This window comes from Loxodonta africana, chromosome 3 (genome assembly GCF_030014295.1).
Source record: "Loxodonta africana isolate mLoxAfr1 chromosome 3, mLoxAfr1.hap2, whole genome shotgun sequence".
Taxonomy (NCBI): domain Eukaryota; kingdom Metazoa; phylum Chordata; class Mammalia; order Proboscidea; family Elephantidae; genus Loxodonta; species Loxodonta africana.
In genome coordinates, this window is record NC_087344.1 from 3,480,311 (window position 1) to 3,499,841 (window position 19,531).

The 19,531-nt window shown below is 58.0% G+C and overlaps 1 protein-coding gene across 2 annotated transcripts in view; it reads left to right on the top strand.

The window, feature by feature from the left end:
- Nucleotides 1-19,326, top strand: part of THOP1 (thimet oligopeptidase 1) — a 38,821-nt gene extending 19,495 nt beyond the window's left edge. Inside the window, exons 3-13 of one of the 2 annotated variants that reach the window (XM_064280215.1) lie at nucleotides 6,838-6,986; nucleotides 8,852-8,959; nucleotides 10,646-10,748; nucleotides 12,584-12,744; nucleotides 13,853-13,988; nucleotides 14,619-14,985; nucleotides 15,485-15,686; nucleotides 15,824-16,010; nucleotides 16,597-16,725; nucleotides 18,043-18,179; nucleotides 18,784-19,326. In XM_064280215.1, coding sequence (XP_064136285.1) covers nucleotides 6,838-6,986; nucleotides 8,852-8,959; nucleotides 10,646-10,748; nucleotides 12,584-12,744; nucleotides 13,853-13,988; nucleotides 14,619-14,985; nucleotides 15,485-15,686; nucleotides 15,824-16,010; nucleotides 16,597-16,725; nucleotides 18,043-18,179; nucleotides 18,784-18,939 — 1,835 coding nt within the window. In that variant the 3' untranslated portion in view covers nucleotides 18,940-19,326. The remainder of the gene's footprint in view (nucleotides 1-6,837; nucleotides 6,987-8,851; nucleotides 8,960-10,645; nucleotides 10,749-12,583; nucleotides 12,745-13,852; nucleotides 13,989-14,618; nucleotides 14,986-15,484; nucleotides 15,687-15,823; nucleotides 16,011-16,596; nucleotides 16,726-18,042; nucleotides 18,180-18,783) is intronic. The other variant, XM_064280216.1, reaches the window with a different exon arrangement.
- Nucleotides 19,327-19,531: the final 205 nt, after the last annotated feature.

The following is a 19,531-nucleotide window of genomic DNA, read 5'->3' on the forward strand; positions in this document are numbered from 1 at the left end:
GTCACGACTGTCTCTGCGTGTCCCTTCCTGGCTGGAGTGTCGTGGTGTCACTTGTTGTCACGACTGTCTCTGCGTGTCCCTTCCTGGCTGGAGTGCTGTGGTGTCACTTGTTGTCACGACTGTCTCCGCGTGTCCCTTCCTGGCTGGAGTGCTGTGGTGTCACTTGTTGTCACGACTGTCTCCGCGTGTCCCTTCCTGGCTGGAGTGTCGTGGTGTCACTTGTTGTCACGACTGTCTCTGCGTTTCCCTTCCTGGCTGGAGTGCTGTGGTGTCACTTGTTGTCACGACTGTCTCCGCGTGTCCCTTCCTGGCTGGAGTGTCGTGGTGTCACTTGTTGTCACGACTGTCTCTGCGTGTCCCTTCCTGGCTGGAGTGCTGTGGTGTCACTTGTTGTCACGACTGTCTCCGCGTGTCCCTTCCTGGCTGGAGTGTCGTGGTGTCACTTGTTGTCACGACTGTCTCCGCGTGTCCCTTCCTGGCTGGAGTGTCGTGGTGCCACTTGTTGTCACGACTGTCTCCGCGTGTCCCTTCCTGGCTGGAGTGTCGTGGTGTCACTTGTTGTCACGACTGTCTCCGCGTGTCCCTTCCTGGCTGGAGTGTCGTGGTGTCACTTGTTGTCACGACTGTCTCCGCGTGTCCCTTCCTGGCTGGAGTGTCGTGGTGTCACTTGTTGTCACGACTGTCTCCGCGTGTCCCTTCCTGGCTGGAGTGTCGTGGTGTCACTTGTTGTCACGACTGTCTCCGCGTGTCCCTTCCTGGCTGGAGTGTCGTGGTGTCACTTGTTGTCACGACTGTCTCCGCGTGTCCCTTCCTGGCTGGAGCGTCGTGGTGTCACTTGTCACGACTGTCTCCGCGTGTCCCTTCCTGGCTGGAGTGTCGTGGTGTCACTTGTTGTCACGACTGTCTCTGCGTGTCCCTTCCTGGCTGGAGTGCTGTGGTGTCACTTGTTGTCACGACTGTCTCCGCGTGTCCCTTCCTGGCTGGAGTGTCGTGGTGTCACTTGTTGTCACGACTGTCTCTGCGTGTCCCTTCCTGGCTGGAGTGCTGTGGTGTCACTTGTTGTCACGACTGTCTCCGCGTGTCCCTTCCTGGCTGGAGCATCGTGGTGTCACTTGTTGTCACGACTGTCTCTGCGTGTCCCTTCCTGGCTGGAGTGCTGTGGTGTCACTTGTTGTCACGACTGTCTCTGCATGTCCCTTCCTGGCTGGAGTGCTGTGGTGTCACTTGTTGTCACGACTGTCTCTGCGTGTCCCTTCCTGGCTGGAGCGTCGTGGTGTCACTTGTTGTCACGACTGTCTCTGCGTGTCCCTTCCTGGCTGGAGTGTCGTGGTGTCACTTGTTGTCACGACTGTCTCTGCGTGTCCCTTCCTGGCTGGAGTGTCGTGGTGTCACTTGTTGTCACGACTGTCTCTGCGTGTCCCTTCCTGGCTGGAGTGTCGTGGTGTCACTTGTTGTCACGACTGTCTCTGCGTGTCCCTTCCTGGCTGGAGTGCTGTGGTGTCACTTGTTGTCACGACTGTCTCTGCGTGTCCCTTCCTGGCTGGAGCGTCGTGGTGTCACTTGTTGTCACGACTGTCTCTGCGTGTCCCTTCCTGGCTGGAGTGTCGTGGTGTCACTTGTTGTCACGACTGTCTCTGCGTGTCCCTTCCTGGCTGGAGTGTCGTGGTGTCACTTGTTGTCACGACTGTCTCTGCGTGTCCCTTCCTGGCTGGAGTGTCGTGGTGTCACTTGTTGTCACGACTGTCTCTGCGTGTCCCTTCCTGGCTGGAGTGCTGTGGTGTCACTTGTTGTCACGACTGTCTCTGCGTGTCCCTTCCTGGCTGGAGCGTCGTGGTGTCACTTGTTGTCACGACTGTCTCTGCGTGTCCCTTCCTGGCTGGAGTGTCGTGGTGTCACTTGTTGTCACGACTGTCTCCGCGTGTCCCTTCCTGGCTGGAGTGTCGTGGTGTCACTTGTTGTCACGACTGTCTCTGCGTGTCCCTTCCTGGCTGGAGTGCTGTGGTGTCACTTGTTGTCACGACTGTCTCCGCGTGTCCCTTCCTGGCTGGAGTGTCGTGGTGTCACTTGTTGTCACGACTGTCTCCGCGTGTCCCTTCCTGGCTGGAGTGTCGTGGTGTCACTTGTTGTCACGACTGTCTCCGCGTGTCCCTTCCTGGCTGGAGTGCTGTGGTGTCACTTGTTGTCACGACTGTCTCCGCGTGTCCCTTCCTGGCTGGAGTGTCGTGGTGTCACTTGTTGTCACGACTGTCTCTGCGTGTCCCTTCCTGGCTGGAGTGTCGTGGTGTCACTTGTTGTCACGACTGTCTCTGCGTGTCCCTTCCTGGCTGGAGTGTCGTGGTGTCACTTGTTGTCACGACTGTCTCTGCGTGTCCCTTCCTGGCTGGAGTGCTGTGGTGTCACTTGTTGTCACGACTGTCTCTGCGTGTCCCTTCCTGGCTGGAGTGTCGTGGTGTCACTTGTTGTCACGACTGTCTCTGCGTGTCCCTTCCTGGCTGGAGTGTCGTGGTGTCACTTGTTGTCACGACTGTCTCTGCGTGTCCCTTCCTGGCTGGAGTGTCGTGGTGTCACTTGTTGTCACGACTGTCTCTGCGTGTCCCTTCCTGGCTGGAGTGCTGTGGTGTCACTTGTTGTCACGACTGTCTCTGCGTGTCCCTTCCTGGCTGGAGTGTCGTGGTGTCACTTGTTGTCACGACTGTCTCTGCGTGTCCCTTCCTGGCTGGAGTGTCGTGGTGTCACTTGTTGTCACGACTGTCTCTGCGTGTCCCTTCCTGGCTGGAGTGTCGTGGTGTCACTTGTTGTCACGACTGTCTCTGCGTGTCCCTTCCTGGCTGGAGTGCTGTGGTGTCACTTGTTGTCACGACTGTCTCTGCGTGTCCCTTCCTGGCTGGAGTGTCGTGGTGTCACTTGTTGTCACGACTGTCTCTGCGTGTCCCTTCCTGGCTGGAGCGTCGTGGTGTCACTTGTTGTCACGACTGTCTCCGCGTGTCCCTTCCTGGCTGGAGCGTCGTGGTGTCACTTGTTGTCACGACTGTCTCCGCGTGTCCCTTCCTGGCTGGAGTGTCGTGGTGTCACTTGTTGTCACGACTGTCTCCGCGTGTCCCTTCCTGGCTGGAGTGTCGTGGTGTCACTTGTTGTCACGACTGTCTCCGCGTGTCCCTTCCTGGCTGGAGCGTCGTGGTGTCACTTGTTGTCACGACTGTCTCCGCGTGTCCCTTCCTGGCTGGAGTGTCGTGGTGTCACTTGTTGTCACGACTGTCTCCGCGTGTCCCTTCCTGGCTGGAGCGTCGTGGTGTCACTTGTTGTCACGACTGTCTCCGCGTGTCCCTTCCTGGCTGGAGCGTCGTGGTGTCACTTGTTGTCACGACTGTCTCCGCGTGTCCCTTCCTGGCTGGAGTGCTGTGGTGTCACTTGTTGTCACGACTGTCTCTGCGTGTCCCTTCCTGGCTGGAGTGTCGTGGTGTCACTTGTTGTCACGACTGTCTCTGCGTGTCCCTTCCTGGCTGGAGTGTCGTGGTGTCACTTGTTGTCACGACTGTCTCCGCGTGTCCCTTCCTGGCTGGAGTGTCGTGGTGTCACTTGTTGTCACGACTGTCTCTGCGTGTCCCTTCCTGGCTGGAGTGCTGTGGTGTCACTTGTTGTCACGACTGTCTCTGCGTGTCCCTTCCTGGCTGGAGCGTCGTGGTGTCACTTGTTGTCACGACTGTCTCTGCGTGTCCCTTCCTGGCTGGAGTGCTGTGGTGTCACTTGTTGTCACGACTGTCTCCGCGTGTCCCTTCCTGGCTGGAGTGCTGTGGTGTCACTTGTTTTCACGACTGTCTCCGCGTGTCCCTTCCTGGCTGGAGCGTCGTGGTGTCACTTGTTGTCACGACTGTCTCCGCGTGTCCCTTCCTGGCTGGAGTGCTGTGGTGTCACTTGTTGTCACGACTGTCTCTGCGTGTCCCTTCCTGGCTGGAGTGTCGTGGTGTCACTTGTTGTCACGACTGTCTCTGCGTGTCCCTTCCTGGCTGGAGTGTCGTGGTGTCACTTGTTGTCACGACTGTCTCCGCGTGTCCCTTCCTGGCTGGAGTGTCGTGGTGTCACTTGTTGTCACGACTGTCTCTGCGTGTCCCTTCCTGGCTGGAGTGCTGTGGTGTCACTTGTTGTCACGACTGTCTCTGCGTGTCCCTTCCTGGCTGGAGCGTCGTGGTGTCACTTGTTGTCACGACTGTCTCTGCGTGTCCCTTCCTGGCTGGAGTGCTGTGGTGTCACTTGTTGTCACGACTGTCTCCGCGTGTCCCTTCCTGGCTGGAGTGCTGTGGTGTCACTTGTTTTCACGACTGTCTCCGCGTGTCCCTTCCTGGCTGGAGCGTCGTGGTGTCACTTGTTGTCACGACTGTCTCCGCGTGTCCCTTCCTGGCTGGAGCGTCGTGGTGTCACTTGTTGTCACGACTGTCTCTGCGTGTCCCTTCCTGGCTGGAGTGCTGTGGTGTCACTTGTTGTCACGACTGTCTCTGCGTGTCCCTTCCTGGCTGGAGCGTCGTGGTGTCACTTGTTGTCACGACTGTCTCTGCGTGTCCCTTCCTGGCTGGAGTGCTGTGGTGTCACTTGTTGTCACGACTGTCTCTGCGTGTCCCTTCCTGGCTGGAGTGCTGTGGTGTCACTTGTTTTCACGACTGTCTCCGCGTGTCCCTTCCTGGCTGGAGCGTCGTGGTGTCACTTGTTGTCACGACTGTCTCCGCGTGTCCCTTCCTGGCTGGAGTGTCGTGGTGTCACTTGTTGTCACGACTGTCTCTGCGTGTCCCTTCCTGGCTGGAGTGCTGTGGTGTCACTTGTTGTCACGACTGTCTCCGCGTGTCCCTTCCTGGCTGGAGTGTCGTGGTGTCACTTGTTGTCACGACTGTCTCCGCGTGTCCCTTCCTGGCTGGAGTGTCGTGGTGTCACTTGTTGTCACGACTGTCTCCGCGTGTCCCTTCCTGGCTGGAGTGTCGTGGTGTCACTTGTTGTCACGACTGTCTCTGCGTGTCCCTTCCTGGCTGGAGTGCTGTGGTGTCACTTGTTGTCACGACTGTCTCCGCGTGTCCCTTCCTGGCTGGAGTGTCGTGGTGTCACTTGTTGTCACGACTGTCTCTGCGTGTCCCTTCCTGGCTGGAGTGTCGTGGTGTCACTTGTTGTCACGACTGTCTCTGCGTGTCCCTTCCTGGCTGGAGTGTCGTGGTGTCACTTGTTGTCACGACTGTCTCTGCGTGTCCCTTCCTGGCTGGAGTGTCGTGGTGTCACTTGTTGTCACGACTGTCTCTGCGTGTCCCTTCCTGGCTGGAGCGTCGTGGTGTCACTTGTTGTCACGACTGTCTCTGCGTGTCCCTTCCTGGCTGGAGTGCTGTGGTGTCACTTGTTGTCACGACTGTCTCCGCGTGTCCCTTCCTGGCTGGAGTGTCGTGGTGTCACTTGTTGTCACGACTGTCTCCGCGTGTCCCTTCCTGGCTGGAGTGTCGTGGTGTCACTTGTTGTCACGACTGTCTCTGCGTGTCCCTTCCTGGCTGGAGCGTCGTGGTGTCACTTGTTGTCACGACTGTCTCCGCGTGTCCCTTCCTGGCTGGAGTGTCGTGGTGTCACTTGTTGTCACGACTGTCTCTGCGTGTCCCTTCCTGGCTGGAGTGTCGTGGTGTCACTTGTTGTCACGACTGTCTCCGCGTGTCCCTTCCTGGCTGGAGTGTCGTGGTGTCACTTGTTGTCACGACTGTCTCCGCGTGTCCCTTCCTGGCTGGAGTGTCGTGGTGTCACTTGTTGTCACGACTGTCTCCGCGTGTCCCTTCCTGGCTGGAGCGTCGTGGTGTCACTTGTTGTCACGACTGTCTCTGCGTGTCCCTTCCTGGCTGGAGTGCTGTGGTGTCACTTGTTGTCACGACTGTCTCCGCGTGTCCCTTCCTGGCTGGAGTGTCGTGGTGTCACTTGTTGTCACGACTGTCTCTGCGTGTCCCTTCCTGGCTGGAGTGTCGTGGTGTCACTTGTTGTCACGACTGTCTCTGCGTGTCCCTTCCTGGCTGGAGCGTCGTGGTGTCACTTGTTGTCACGACTGTCTCCGCGTGTCCCTTCCTGGCTGGAGTGTCGTGGTGTCACTTGTTGTCACGACTGTCTCTGCGTGTCCCTTCCTGGCTGGAGTGCTGTGGTGTCACTTGTTGTCACGACTGTCTCCGCGTGTCCCTTCCTGGCTGGAGTGTCGTGGTGTCACTTGTTGTCACGACTGTCTCCGCGTGTCCCTTCCTGGCTGGAGTGTCGTGGTGTCACTTGTTGTCACGACTGTCTCTGCGTGTCCCTTCCTGGCTGGAGTGCTGTGGTGTCACTTGTTGTCACGACTGTCTCCGCGTGTCCCTTCCTGGCTGGAGTGTCGTGGTGTCACTTGTTGTCACGACTGTCTCTGCGTGTCCCTTCCTGGCTGGAGTGCTGTGGTGTCACTTGTTGTCACGACTGTCTCTGCGTGTCCCTTCCTGGCTGGAGTGTCGTGGTGTCACTTGTTGTCACGACTGTCTCCGCGTGTCCCTTCCTGGCTGGAGCGTCGTGGTGTCACTTGTTGTCACGACTGTCTCCGCGTGTCCCTTCCTGGCTGGAGTGTCGTGGTGTCACTTGTTGTCACGACTGTCTCCGCGTGTCCCTTCCTGGCTGGAGCGTCGTGGTGTCACTTACGCTTCCATTTGGACTGTGAGGTGTGGAGGGTGTGGGGTGCAGCTCTTCAAGCCTGCACCCTGCTGCCCGAGAACATTCAGGGAATGGATAAGCCGATCATCGGGGGCTTGGTGGGCGCTGGCCAGTCTCCATCCAGGGCCCGTTTTCATGCCTGTCTCATTGTCTTGCCTGTTTCAGTTCAGAGGAATATCCTTGATTTCCCCCAGCACGTCTCCCCATCCAAAGAGATCCGGACGGCCAGCACAGAGGCGGACAGAATGCTGTCGGAGTTTGACGTGGAGATGAGCATGCGGCAGGACGTGTACCAGAGGATCGTCTGGCTGCAGGTGAGCCCGCACGCACAGGGCAGGAGACCCGGCCGGGAGGCCAGCAGACCCGGGCCGAGAGGCCAGCCTCTAAGCCCGTCGACGTGACCTCTTCAGAACCGGATAATTCTGCACTCGAGATTTTAAAAAGCACCACGCGCCTACAGCTCAGCTTCTCAAGGCTTTCACACATCCGCTGCTTCATGTCATACCCCTCCTGTGTGTTACCTAGAGAGGGTGCCTAAATTCCATGGGCGAATAGAGGCTCAGTGACGCGCTCAAGGTGACAGGGCACATCTGGGGCTTCCCCTCTCATCAGCACCCCTCCCACATACCCACGGTGACTGTCCTGTCACCTGCATCGCCAGAGCACAAACACCACATGTGGTGGGCGTTAGAGAACAGGCATTTATTTATTCTCTCACAGTTCTGAAGGCTGGAAGTGCAGATCAGGGTCTCAGCCACGTGGATTCCCTTCGTGGCTTCTCCTTGTGTTTGGTGTCTGCTGGCAATCCTTGGCGTTCTTCACTTGTAGATGAACCCCACTTGGTGTCTGATTGTCCCCTGGGTGTGTGTCTCTGTGACATGGTGTCTGACTGCCCCCTGGGTGTGTGTCTCTGTGACGTGGTATCTGTCTGCCCCTGGGTGTGTGTCTCTGTGACATGGTGTCTGTCTGCCCCCTGGGTGTGTGTCTCTGTGACGTGGTGTCTGTCTGCTCCCCCCCGGGTGTGTGTCCCTGTGACGTGGTGTCTGTCTGCCCCCTGGGTGTGTGTCTCTGGGATGTGGTGTCTGTCTGCCCCCTGGGTGTGTGTCTCTGTGATGTGGTGTCTGTCTGCCCCCTGGGTGTGTGTCTCTGTGACGTGGTGTCTGTCTGCTCCCCTCCGGGTGTGTGTCTCTGGGATGTGGTGTCTGTCTGCCCCCTGGGTGTGTGTCTCTGGGATGTGGTGTCTGTCTGCCCCCTGGGTGTGTGTCTTGTGACAGGGTGTCTGTCTGCCCCTTGGGTGTGTCTCTTTGTCTAATATGCTCTTTTTAGAACTCAGAAGTGGTAGGTATATGAGCCACCCTACTCTGGTGTGGCTGTATTAATATAACAAAAGAAAAGCCCTATTTCTAAACAGGGTCCCAGCCACAGGGACAGGGGCCGGGAGTTCAGCATGCATTGTTGGGGACACGATTCAGTCCGTGACAGTGACCTCTGCTGCTGCTATCAGCACGAGAAGCAGAAGAGACCCGAGAGATGTCTCATGTACCTGTGATTCATGCCCTTGGGCGCGGGTGCCTGTAGCTTGCAGATGCCTCTTTCAGGCCCAGGAAAATGCAACCACTTTGCTGTGGTGCAGGTATAGGTGGGGGGGTGGGGGTGGCCCATGAAACCATACACAGAATTTCTTTTTTATGTTGAAGTTGTTGAGACAATTGTAGACTGGTAAGCAGGTGTGAAAAGTAACACAAGGAGAGGTCCCGTGTACGCTGGGCCCGGTTTCCCCCCGTGAGAACACTTGGCCAAACTGGAGTCAGTGTCACCGCCTGGATGCCGACACTGATGCGGCCCACCGAGCCTGTTCCTGTTGAGCCGCTCACCTGCTGGAGGAGGCCTGGCTGATTCCAGGTTTCGGCTATGCCGAATAAAGCTGCTGTGAACATTCGTGTGCAGTTTCGGCTGAACACACGGAGTCTCGGGACTGGCGCCCAGGAGCACGCTGCTAAGTCCTGCAGCAGTTGCAGGCTTTGTTTTTTTAAAAAACCGCCAAACCGCTTCCCAGGGCAGCTGCACCATTTTACACTCCCACCAGTTGCACGTGAGCGATCTCATTTCTCTGTAGCCTCTCCTGCGTTTGCTGTTGTTGCTGTTTTTCATGTGAAGTTTTTTGATTTTCTCGTTCTAGGAAAAAGTTGAGAAGGACACGCTGAGGCCTGAGGCCATGCGGTACCTGGAGAGGCTGATCAGGCTTGGCCGGAGGAATGGGCTGCATCTCCCTGAGGAGACCCAAGAAGTGAGTGTTGGGCTGTCACTCGTGGTGGGGGCTCCGCACATCCAGGCACACCTCTCTTCCCCTGGACCCCCTCCCTGGGAAGGCCAAGCCCCTGGCCAGGTGCCGTCTTTACACTGCCCGAGGACCCGAACTCTGGGCAGGGTGGTCTATTCAAAACAGCCTCTGTCTGCCTCCTTTCCTCCCTTGGCCCTCCGGGGCCAGGGGGCCCCCTGAAAGAGTGAGGGGTCCCAGGCCATACATACACCGTCCCATTTAGTCCTCACTGTTACCTCTGTACATGGCACCTCCTGCTTTCTGGCTGGGAACCGAAACTGGGGAGGGCAGTGGCTTGTCCAAGGTTCTGAGGTTAGTAGGTGACAGTGTCTGTGCTCAGACTCCCCTCCCCTCTTCTCTTGCCTGTGCTGGACAGCCCTGAAAGTTTCCGCTAGTATGCCCTACCGCTTCAGGTCCTCTTGAAACTCGACCAGTGGGTCCATGCCCAGCATGCAAGAAGCCAAACTCTCAGACACTGGTTTTGAGAGGAATAAAGTTTATTTTGCAGGTATCAAGTGAGAACTCAGAGGTATCGACCTCAGATCAAGTTCCTTGATTTGAGAAGGCATTCACATTTTATAATTAAACACATTTGTGTAGGAGTGGAGGAAGGCAGTGGGCAGGATCAGGAAGCTGTAACTATTCATAGTTTCTGTTGATTATTCATTATGAGGCGGAGCTAAGACTGGGCATGGAAGTGGCCAACGGACGCTTTGCCTTTGAAATGGGCTTGGCTTCTGCAGATGATGTATGTCCGGTAATTTTGGTTTCTTGATGTGAGTCTTTTCATACCTTGACGTGAGTTCTTTTGTGTTATTGAGCATGTGTGGTGACCCGGGGTCATCTCTTGGTCATCTTTGTTCTGTGCATGTCTGACCACTCTGAATCGGTTAGACGCGGACCTGTCCAGGCTCTCCAGAGGGTCTGCAAAACAACTTAGAGGAAGTGAGTGATGTGGTAGGGAGGTGACTGGGAGTGGCCTGATAACTGGAGGAGTACTAATTAATCAGGTGTCTTCAGCCTCTAGGATCCCCTAACACTCCCATGCCTTTTGAAAGGCCACGCTTAGCAGTTTTTGTCTTACTGAGGTAATGGCTGCCTCTCTTTGGCCACCTGCCTGGTCCTATCTGTGTGGCATTCTGCCCTTCTTTCCTGAAGCCAGAAACCCTGGTGGCGCAGTGAGTAAGAGCTATGGCTGCTAACCAGAAGGTCGGCAGTTTGAATCCACCAGGTATTCCTTAGAAACCCTACAGGGTAGTTCTACTCGGTCCTCTAGGGTCACTGTGAGTCGGAATTGACTCAAGGCAATGGGTTTGGTTTTATTTTTGGTTTTCCTGAAGCCTGACAGGCCATGGCCCTGAGGAGGCCAGCATTTAGGGAGGCTTGGCACATGTTGGCTGGTTCTCAATCGGGATCTTGCTTGGTGAACCCACATGGTCTTTGAAAAGTTGTCAAGCGCACTTTGGGACCCTCAGCCTGCTCCCCATCCTTCAGACTGGCACTTTCTGCTCCAGCCTTGGAGCAGCTGTCCTCATCAAGCTGAGGCAGGGCCAGGGCACGTGGCGAAAGGGCCGGTGCCAGACCTGCCTCCTGAGTGAGGGGCCATGCGTTGGCAGGGAACCCCCTTTCTCACCACCATTTCCTTCCCTCCAGAAAATCAAGAACATCAAGAAGAAGCTCAGTCTCCTGTGTATCGACTTCAACAAGAACCTCAATGAGGACACCACCTTCCTGCCTTTCACGCGGGAGGAGCTTGGTACGCACAGGGGCAGGAGGGATTGGAGGACGGGGTGGGTGGACGAGGGATAGAAGGGTCGTGGGACGAGGGGAGGGGTGTGAGGGGGGTTGGGGGCAGGAGCGAGGGGTTGGAGGACGGGGTGGGTGGGCGAGGGATAGAAGGGTCATGGGATGGGGGTGGGGTGTGGGGGGCCGCCACTACTCGTCTGGAGCTGGAGGAAGCGGAGCAGTGTTGGCAGCGGGGGATCTGGGCGCAGACTCACATCAGCCTTGGGAGACCCTCCGGGGGCTGCTGCATCCTTCAGGGGCATGAAGTCAGGGATGGGGTTTGTTTCTGTCTGAGCACCCTGGGGCATGGTAGGGGCTCCTGAAGTCAGGGATGGGATTTTCTGTCTGAGCACCCTGGGATGCAAGGGCTCCTGAAGTCAGGGGTGGAAGTTTCTCTGTCTGAGACCATGCAGTGCAGTGGGGGCTCCTGAAGTCAGGGTAGGGGCTTGTCTCTGTCTGAGCACCCTGGGGAGCAGCGTTTCCTCACTCGGACCCCTTACAGCACTCTAGAGCCTAAGGTTCTAGAGCCTTCCTTAGGGAGGGCCTGGGTCTCTCCAACCAAGATTCTGCCTCTGCCTCTGATAGAGGACAGCCCAGGGCTAGACTGGGGCTGTGGGGCCTGTGTCAGCCTTGCCTCCAAAATAGCCGGAATTTTCCCTCGAAGTCCAGCCCCTCTGCCCCGCCCCCCCCCTTTTTTTTAATCTTACAAAATGAAGGCGATAGACTGAATCCATAGTTTTCAAATCTGCACAGTGGAATTTTGAAGGGTTGGGGTCACCATGAGTTGGGGGCTGACTTGATGGCACTTGGCAACAGTAACAGCCTGTTGTAGAATATGGAGGTGACTTCCAAGTTTTTAACGTTCTAAAGTAGGGTCACTGTGAGTCGGAATTGACTCAAGGCAATGGGTTTGGTTTTATTTTTGGTTTTCCTGAAGCCTGACAGGCCATGGCCCTGAGGAGGCCAGCATTTAGGGAGGCTTGGCACATGTTGGCTGGTTCTCAATCGGGATCTTGCTTGATGAACCCACATGATCTTTGAAAAGTTGTCAAGCGCACTTTGGGACCCTCAGCCTGCTCCCCATCCTTCAGAACTATCTCTGAACTATCTCCTTTTTTCCTTTAAAAAAAAGTTTTTGCATCAACCAAGTTCTTTCAGGATTTCTTATGAACATGATGGAAATATACTTCTATTCAGCGGGACAGATGATACATTTTTTTTTAACTTCTTGTTTTAACGTAATTTCAAACTTAGAGTTTGCAAAAATAGTGCAAAGAACTTGTGTAGCCAGGCACACCCACTGTTTACATTCTGCTACGTGTGTTTTGTGCTTTTCTCTGTTTGCATATGTGTACATATGTGTTGTTGCTGTGTGCTGTTGGTTCTGACTCACGGTGACCTTATAGGACAGAGTAGAGCTGCCCCATAGGGTTTCCTAGGCCATCATCTTTACGGAGCAGATAGCCAGGTCTTTCTCCCAAGGAGCTGCTGGTGGGTTCAAACTTTTGTGCCACCAGGGCTCCTTTGTATGTGTGTGTCTATGTACAGTGTATACATATGTATGTATACGTGTGCGTGTATGTGAGTGCGTATACACGTATATACGTACGTGTGTGTGTTTCCTCTCTGGTGGAATGCCTGTGTGGTGCTCAGCCAGTAGCTGAAAGGTTGGTGGTTCTAATCCACCCAGCGGTGTCTTGGATGAAAGGCCTGGCACTGTGCCTCCGAAAACCCCGTGTAGCACTTCTGCTCCGCACACGTGGGGTCAGCTGGGCAGCGAGTGGTACTGATTTTGCTCCCCGCCAGGAGGGCTCCCTGAGGACTTTCTGAACTCCCTGGAAAAGACTGAGGACGACAAGTTGAAGGTCACCCTCAAGTACCCACACTATTTCCCCCTTCTGAAGAAGTGCTACGTGCCTGAGACCAGGAGGAAGGTGGAGGAGGCCTTCAACTGCCGGTGCAAGGAGGTGAGCAGGTGCCACCCTGGGCGCTGCAGGGAGATGTCCCTTCCCGGGAGTGTTCTCACCTGTGCTGCAGGGATTGCCCTGGCCTTTCCCACAGCCGTGTGGTCACAGTCAGTGAGCAGCCCAGGCCAGCCCTTCAGACTCTCTGTGCTATGTGTGACTCTGCCTTAAGGCCCACAGAGCAAGGTGTGACCCCCTGCTGGCCCCATCCTGCAGCTCCTTAGCTGCTCTTGAGCGTCACTGAGTTGATGCTGACTCGACGACCCCATGTGACAGAGTAGAACCGCCCCATGGGGTTTCCTAGGCTGTCGTCTTTACAGGAGCAGATCTCTAGGTCTTTCCCCTGCAGAGCTGCTGGTGGGTTCGAACCACTGACCTTTTGATGAGCAGCTGAGTACTTAACTGTTCGCACACGTGGGGGTCAGAGCCCCTCACTGCCCGCTCCAGAAGACCAGTCCTTTAATTCGTCAGTGATACTTGCTCTGTTGTTGTTTGGGAAAATATTATTCTTTCCCAAAATATTTGTTTTTGTGGTACTTTTTACTTTGTGATCGTTTTATATTGGTTTGCAGTTGTGAGAAAAAAACAGAGAGCCCAGGAACCCTTTATCCAGTTTCCCCCAGTGATTGTGTTGTTGGGTGACGTCAAGGTGATTCTGACTCATGGCAGCTGCATGTGACAGCAGAACAGCCCCACGGGTTTTTCTAGGCTTTGATCTTTGTGGGAGCAGATCGCTAGGCCTTTCTCCTGCGGAGTCGCTGTGTGGGTTCGAACTGCTCAACTTTCCGTTAGCGGCCCAGTGCTTAACCGCCATGCGAACAGGGCTCCTTCTAGCTGCTTAGATAGGAGCACTGTTTCCATGTATGTCCAGATCTCTGCTTTGTCAGCGGCTCCTCCGTGCCTTAAACGCTCTTTCTGTCATGTTGTGCTATGGGAGCAGGGCTTGGCTATGCACCCACCCCAGCTCCTTCCTTTCCAGCCCCAGCAGACCCTGGGCTCCTCCTGGGCCAGGACAGGGAGCCCCTGTGATCCTGACCATGGAGAACGGGGTGGGCGGGGGGGAGGAGAAAATGGGGGCCCTTTGGCCAACAGGTGGCTCTTTGTGGTCCAGGAGAACTGTGCCATCCTCAAGGAGCTGGTGGCCCTGCGGGCTCAGAAGTCCAGCCTGCTGGGGTTCAGCACACATGCCGACTATGTCCTGGAGATGAACATGGCCAAGACCAGCCAGGTGGTGGCCACCTTCCTAGGTAACCCATCTCACCTCCCACCCTGTGGGCCACGTGGCCAGGGTGAGGCCCCCCACCCGCCGCCAGAGCGCTCACTGGCCGTGACGTAGTCTTGCTCACAGAGCCTCGTTCTGTTTGGTTTTTATGGTAAAATAAATGCAGCGTGAGCCTGTCGGCCTAGTGGAGAGCCTTCTCTTACTCACAGTCAAACGGAAGGTATCGCTCCCCTGACTGTGCTGCTCACCCTCCAGGGCCTCAGTGCCACGCCCAAGTACTGGGGCTATGGCGTCAGGCCTGGAGAATGGCCCCCCTCCTGAGGGTGCTGTGAGGTATGAGTGCAGAGAGTGAAGTGCTTCATTCAGGTCCAGCCCAGTGCCAGTCCTCCTGTTATAGGCCAGGGCCCTGAGGCCCAGATGCATGTGGCCTGGTCAGTCCACGGCATTGCAGCCCACTGGGGCAGAGCCCATGGCCCCCTCACTGAGCCCCCAGTGTCCCAGCCCACCGGGGTAGAGCCAGTGGCCCCACGGCCCCTGGGGCAGAGCTCAAGCTGATGGTGAGCCCAGGGCTATGTCTTGAGGCTTCACGGAGGGTGAGCCTGAGCCGTGTGGCCACGCCTGTGCAGGAGGTAGCCTCTCCTCTCCTGCCTTTCAGACGAGCTGGCCCAGAAGCTGAAGCCCCTTGGGGAGCAGGAGCGCGCCGTGATCCTGGAGCTGAAGAAGGCCGAGTGTGAGCGGCGGGGGCTGCCGTTCGACGCGCGGATCAATGCCTGGGACATGCGCTACTACATGAACCAGGTGGAGGAGACGCGCTACAGCGTGGACCAGAACCTGCTGAAGGAGTACTTCCCCATGCAGGTGGTCACCCAGGGGCTGCTCAGCATCTACCAGGAGCTACTGGGGCTCACCTTCGACCGCGAGGAGGGCGCCGCCGTGTGGCACGAGGATGTGACACTGTACACTGTGCGCGACTCGGCCTCCGGGCAGGTGATCGGCAAGTTCTACCTGGACCTGTACCCTCGGTGCGTGTGAGCGGGGCGGCGAGGGTTGGGGGGCACAGCCTGGACTGGCCGCATTCTCCCTCTCCAGCCTCAGCTTGCCCATCTGCAACGGGAGGGGCGTTGCCTGCTCCGTGTGGCGGAGGCGAGGGGCCTGTACACGTAGGTGCTCGGTGGACAGTGCTTGTCATGGGCTCACTGTGCTGCCTGGCTACCAAGCACCTGTTGAGGCTGGGCACAGCCTTTTGGGGTGCCTGGCCCCGCGATGTTCAATCTGTTTTCTGGGGAGGAGCGAACAGGACCACAGCTGTGCTCAGTCGCCTTCCAGAGCGCCAAGGCTCTGTTCAGTCTGTCTCAGTCAGCAGACGAGGACATGGCACTCAGAGAGAGGGTGGTGTGCCCATGACGTGGAGAACCCCCCTCATGTGGCAGCATCGGGGCGGTCCTTCCTTCCGCATCCTGGCGTCCCTGTGGGCCATCGGGCGGGCCCTGGAGAAGCCTGGCTGACTCAGTCTCCCCCCAGGGAAGGGAAGTACGGGCACGCTGCCTGCTTCGGCCTCCAGCCGGGCTGCCTGCGGCCTGACGGGAGCCGCCAGATCTCCATCGCGGCCATGGTGGCCAACTTCACCAAGCCCACGCCAGACGCCCCGGCTCTGCTGCAGCACGATGAGGTGGAGACCTACTTCCACGAGTTCGGGCACGTCATGCACCAGCTCTGCTCCCAGGTGGGTGCCGCGCGGGTAGGCGGGTCAGCCATCACTCGGGACCCGCCTCTGTCCCCACTGCTTGGCCATGGGTGTGGCTTGGGGGCTGCCTGAGCCTGCAGGTGGAGTTAAGGAGCTGTGGGCCCTCCCCTGCACAGGCGGAGTTCGCCATGTTCAGCGGCACGCACGTGGAGCGGGACTTCGTGGAGGCACCCTCACAGATGCTGGAGAACTGGGTGTGGGAGCGCGAGCCGCTGCTGCGCATGTCCCGCCACTACCGCACGGGGGACGCCGCACCCCTGGAGCTGCTCGACAGGCTTATCCAGTCCCGGCAGGCCAACACAGGTGCGCCCTGGAACCCCCATGGTGGAGGGTGGTGGGGTCAGCCGTCCATGAGGCCGGCCAGCCCAGGACCCCCAGGAGGGAGGGTGGTGGGGTCAGCCGTCCGTGAGGCCGGCCAGCCCAGGACCCCCCGGAGGGAACATGGTGGGGTCAGCTGTCCGTGAGGCCAGCCAGCCCAGGACCCCCAGGAGGGAACATGGTGGGGTCAGCCGTCCACAGGGCTGGCCAGTCCAGGACCCCCAGGAGGGAACGTGGTGGGGTCAGCCGTCCACAGGGCTGGCCAGTCTAGGACTCGCAGGAGGGAAGGTGGTGGGGTCAGCCATCCACAGGGCCAGCCAGCCTAGGACTCCTGGGAAGGAGGGTGGTGGGGCAGCTGTCCATGGGGCTGGCCAACCAGGACCGCCTGCTCAGCCCCATGCTGTGATGAGGACCTGAGGCCGTGATTGGGCAGCACCGGGGCCCCATGCTCCAGCCCAGCCTCCCACCACAAGGTGTGGGGTTGCAGGGTTCAGGGCGAGCAGGAAAAGCGCTACTGGCACAGGGTAGGACTGTGGGCGGCGTTAGGCAGCCTCTCCCTTTTCCCACACAGGTCTCTTTAACCTGCGTCAGATTGTCCTGGCTAAGGTGGACCAGGCCCTGCACACGCAGACAGGCGCCGACCCAGCTGAGGAGTACGCCCGGCTCTGCCAAGAGATCCTGGGGGTTCCAGCCACGCCAGGTAGCCCCTTGGGGCCGGGCTCACCTTAGAACGCAGGGTCAGAAGGACAGAGGGACCTGTGGAGAGGGGCAGGGTGTCTTTTAGAGTTCCCAGAGCGGAGAGCTCAAGAGGAGGGCTGGCCTGCCCAGTTGCCACCTCTCTAGTTGACCCCTGTGGGTGGGGCCATGGCTCCGGAGCCTATGGCCTCATTCCTGGGTGTGCCCGTCCCCTCCCCTTGTGGGAAGTGACAGGTCTGTCTTAGCTGCCAGCCGTTGAGTCTTCCATAATGGACAGGCTGCGCGCTCGCCTCCACGTCCCGGCCCCACGGCTCAGCCCTGAGTACTGACGGTGGGCTTCAGGCCACACTTGCTGTAGGAAGTCACCCTCCAGTCCAGGGGCTCTCACCTGGGGACCCTTCTGCCCTCAGGGGCCACTGGGTGATGTCTGGGGACATTTGTGGCTGTCCCGACTGGGAGGTTCTGCTAGCGTGGAGTGGGTGGTCTGGACGAGGATTCTGCAGAGAAACTGGCGGGTCTGTCCTCACAGCCTGTGCCCCACACGGGGCCCCACGCATGTCGGCTTTGCCCGGTTTGCCTTTGAGCACAGGAGTCCCAGCTAGTGGAGCCGGGGGTCACACGGGCTGCTCAGCAGGGTCCCTTCCGCTGACAAGCTCTGCCTGCATCCTGTCAGGGTCACGGGGCCCCCCAGCCCTTTGCTTGTCGATCAACAAGTGGATCTAGTGTTTCCCCTGATTCCGAAAGTAATCCATGCTTCGTGAGAAACCTGCAAGATACCGAGTCGTTGGGCAGCCTGGAGATGAGGGTCACTAGCATCTCAGTGTGCATCCTTTGAGTTTCCGTGTGGGGTGTGTGTGTGTGCACATACGCACGTGTGTTTGTGCAGACACTCGGGCAGATGCATACGTACACGTGTGGAGATAACGGAGGTTATCGTGTGGTGCTGTGCCGGGCTATTGTCTTCACGAGCATTAGGGAAATCCTTCAGAAATGATTTAAATGATACGTCCCGCTGTGTGGGCGGCACCGCGTGAGCAGCCCCTGAGGGTTATGGCAGCAGAGATTATTGCTCAGACTGCTTCGGGGCAAACCCTCGTCTTAAACAGGTACTGGGCGAAGTCTGTTTCCTTTGGTGAACTGCCCGCCCGCCTTGTAGGTTGTTCTCGTGCCAGCTCCTGCTCTCATGGGCCGAGCCCGCGTCCCCTCACCATCAGCCTAGAACCTTCTTCCCTCTCCCGGGTTGGGGTCTCTCCCGGGTGAGGGGCGTGAGGCAGGGGCAGAGCTGGCAGCAGTGTGGGCCTCTCCGTGTGTTCCCCCCCAGGCACCAACATGCCAGCAACCTTTGGCCACCTGGCAGGAGGCTACGACGCCCAGTACTACGGCTACCTGTGGAGCGAGGTCTACTCCATGGACATGTTCCACACGCGCTTCAAGCAGGAGGGCGTCCTCAACGGCAAGGTGAGGCACCATTCTCCGTCCCCCCTCACCCCACTGCAGGACGGGCCTCATGGAATGGTCCTCCCTGCTGGCCATGACCGAGAGCAGCCCATCCACAGCCTCTGGGCCAAGCACAGCCACTGTGTGCGGGGCTGTGCTGAGGCTGTGCAGAGGCCCTCCGTGAGGTCCCTTGTCCAGACTCAGCGGCTGCTTAGCAGACAGGCGGGACCTCTTACAGGCAGAGCTGAGTTGGCCCCTCTCCTCTCCTCTGAGACTCGGCAGCTTCCGGGTCTGGGCTCGGCCCGGGGTCTCAGACATCCGTACAGGCTGCGCCAGTGAGGAGCTTCTAATGGGCGTTGGTCTGTACACACACCCGGCACACATAAACACACACACAGACGTGCACGTATGTCCACGCACGTGTAGCACACAAGTATAGCACACGTATGCATGCTGTTCCTCTTCCCCACCCCTCTTCCTCCTCTGGGACCCTGACCCAAGACCTTCCAGCCTCAGTTTGCTGAGCGGGCTCACTCAGGCAGGGGCGGGTTGTGGCTCTGGCAGCCGCCTGGACGTGTGGGCATTCGTTGGGTTGCCTGCCGGCCACAGCTCCCCTTCCCCACAGGTGGGCATGGACTACCGGAGCTGCATCCTGAGACCTGGCGGGTCCCAGGACGCCAGTGTCATGTTGAAGTGCTTTCTGGGCCGCGACCCCAGGCAGGATGCCTTTCTCCTGAGCAAAGGGCTGCTGGTGGAGGGCGGTGAGTCGCCGGCCTGCTGACGGTGCCGCCTGCTCTGAGCTCTCAGCGACGGTTGAGGACCGCGCCTGCCTTGCCCTGTACCTGAGCTCCCAGATTGGCCTTGGCTGTACAGCACCCGGCGGGGATGGAGGAGGGGCTGTTTTCTCTGCAGTGGTCATATCCGGGCTCCACAGTCCCCTTCCCCATGGCCAACTTGGGTCAAAAGATTTTGCTCTTAAGACGTCCAGAGAGCTCAAGGCCTCCTCTCTTGCACTAACCCCTCCCTCCGAGAGAAACTCCTCATTAAACAGGAAGGAGATGAGGAGGCCCCCGTGCCTCTGCTTTTTCTATGGCTGACCTTTTACGGTGGTTGTTATGGTACTGGAATCACGCTCTGGTCTATCTATTAAACCCTTAATTTTGTTGGAGATCACACCTGAGTTTCCACCTGCCTGCAGCCAGGTACCTGGCCACCACGTGCTCCAAGTTCTGGCCTGTTGGCTCACGGGAGACACACTTTCCACATGAGGAGCCCAGGACAGCCAGGAGCACGTCCCAAGACCTTTCCTTTCCCTGCGTGTCTTAACTGGCACAGTTCCAGAAAAATCCTCCTCCACCCTGTTCAACTTTGGC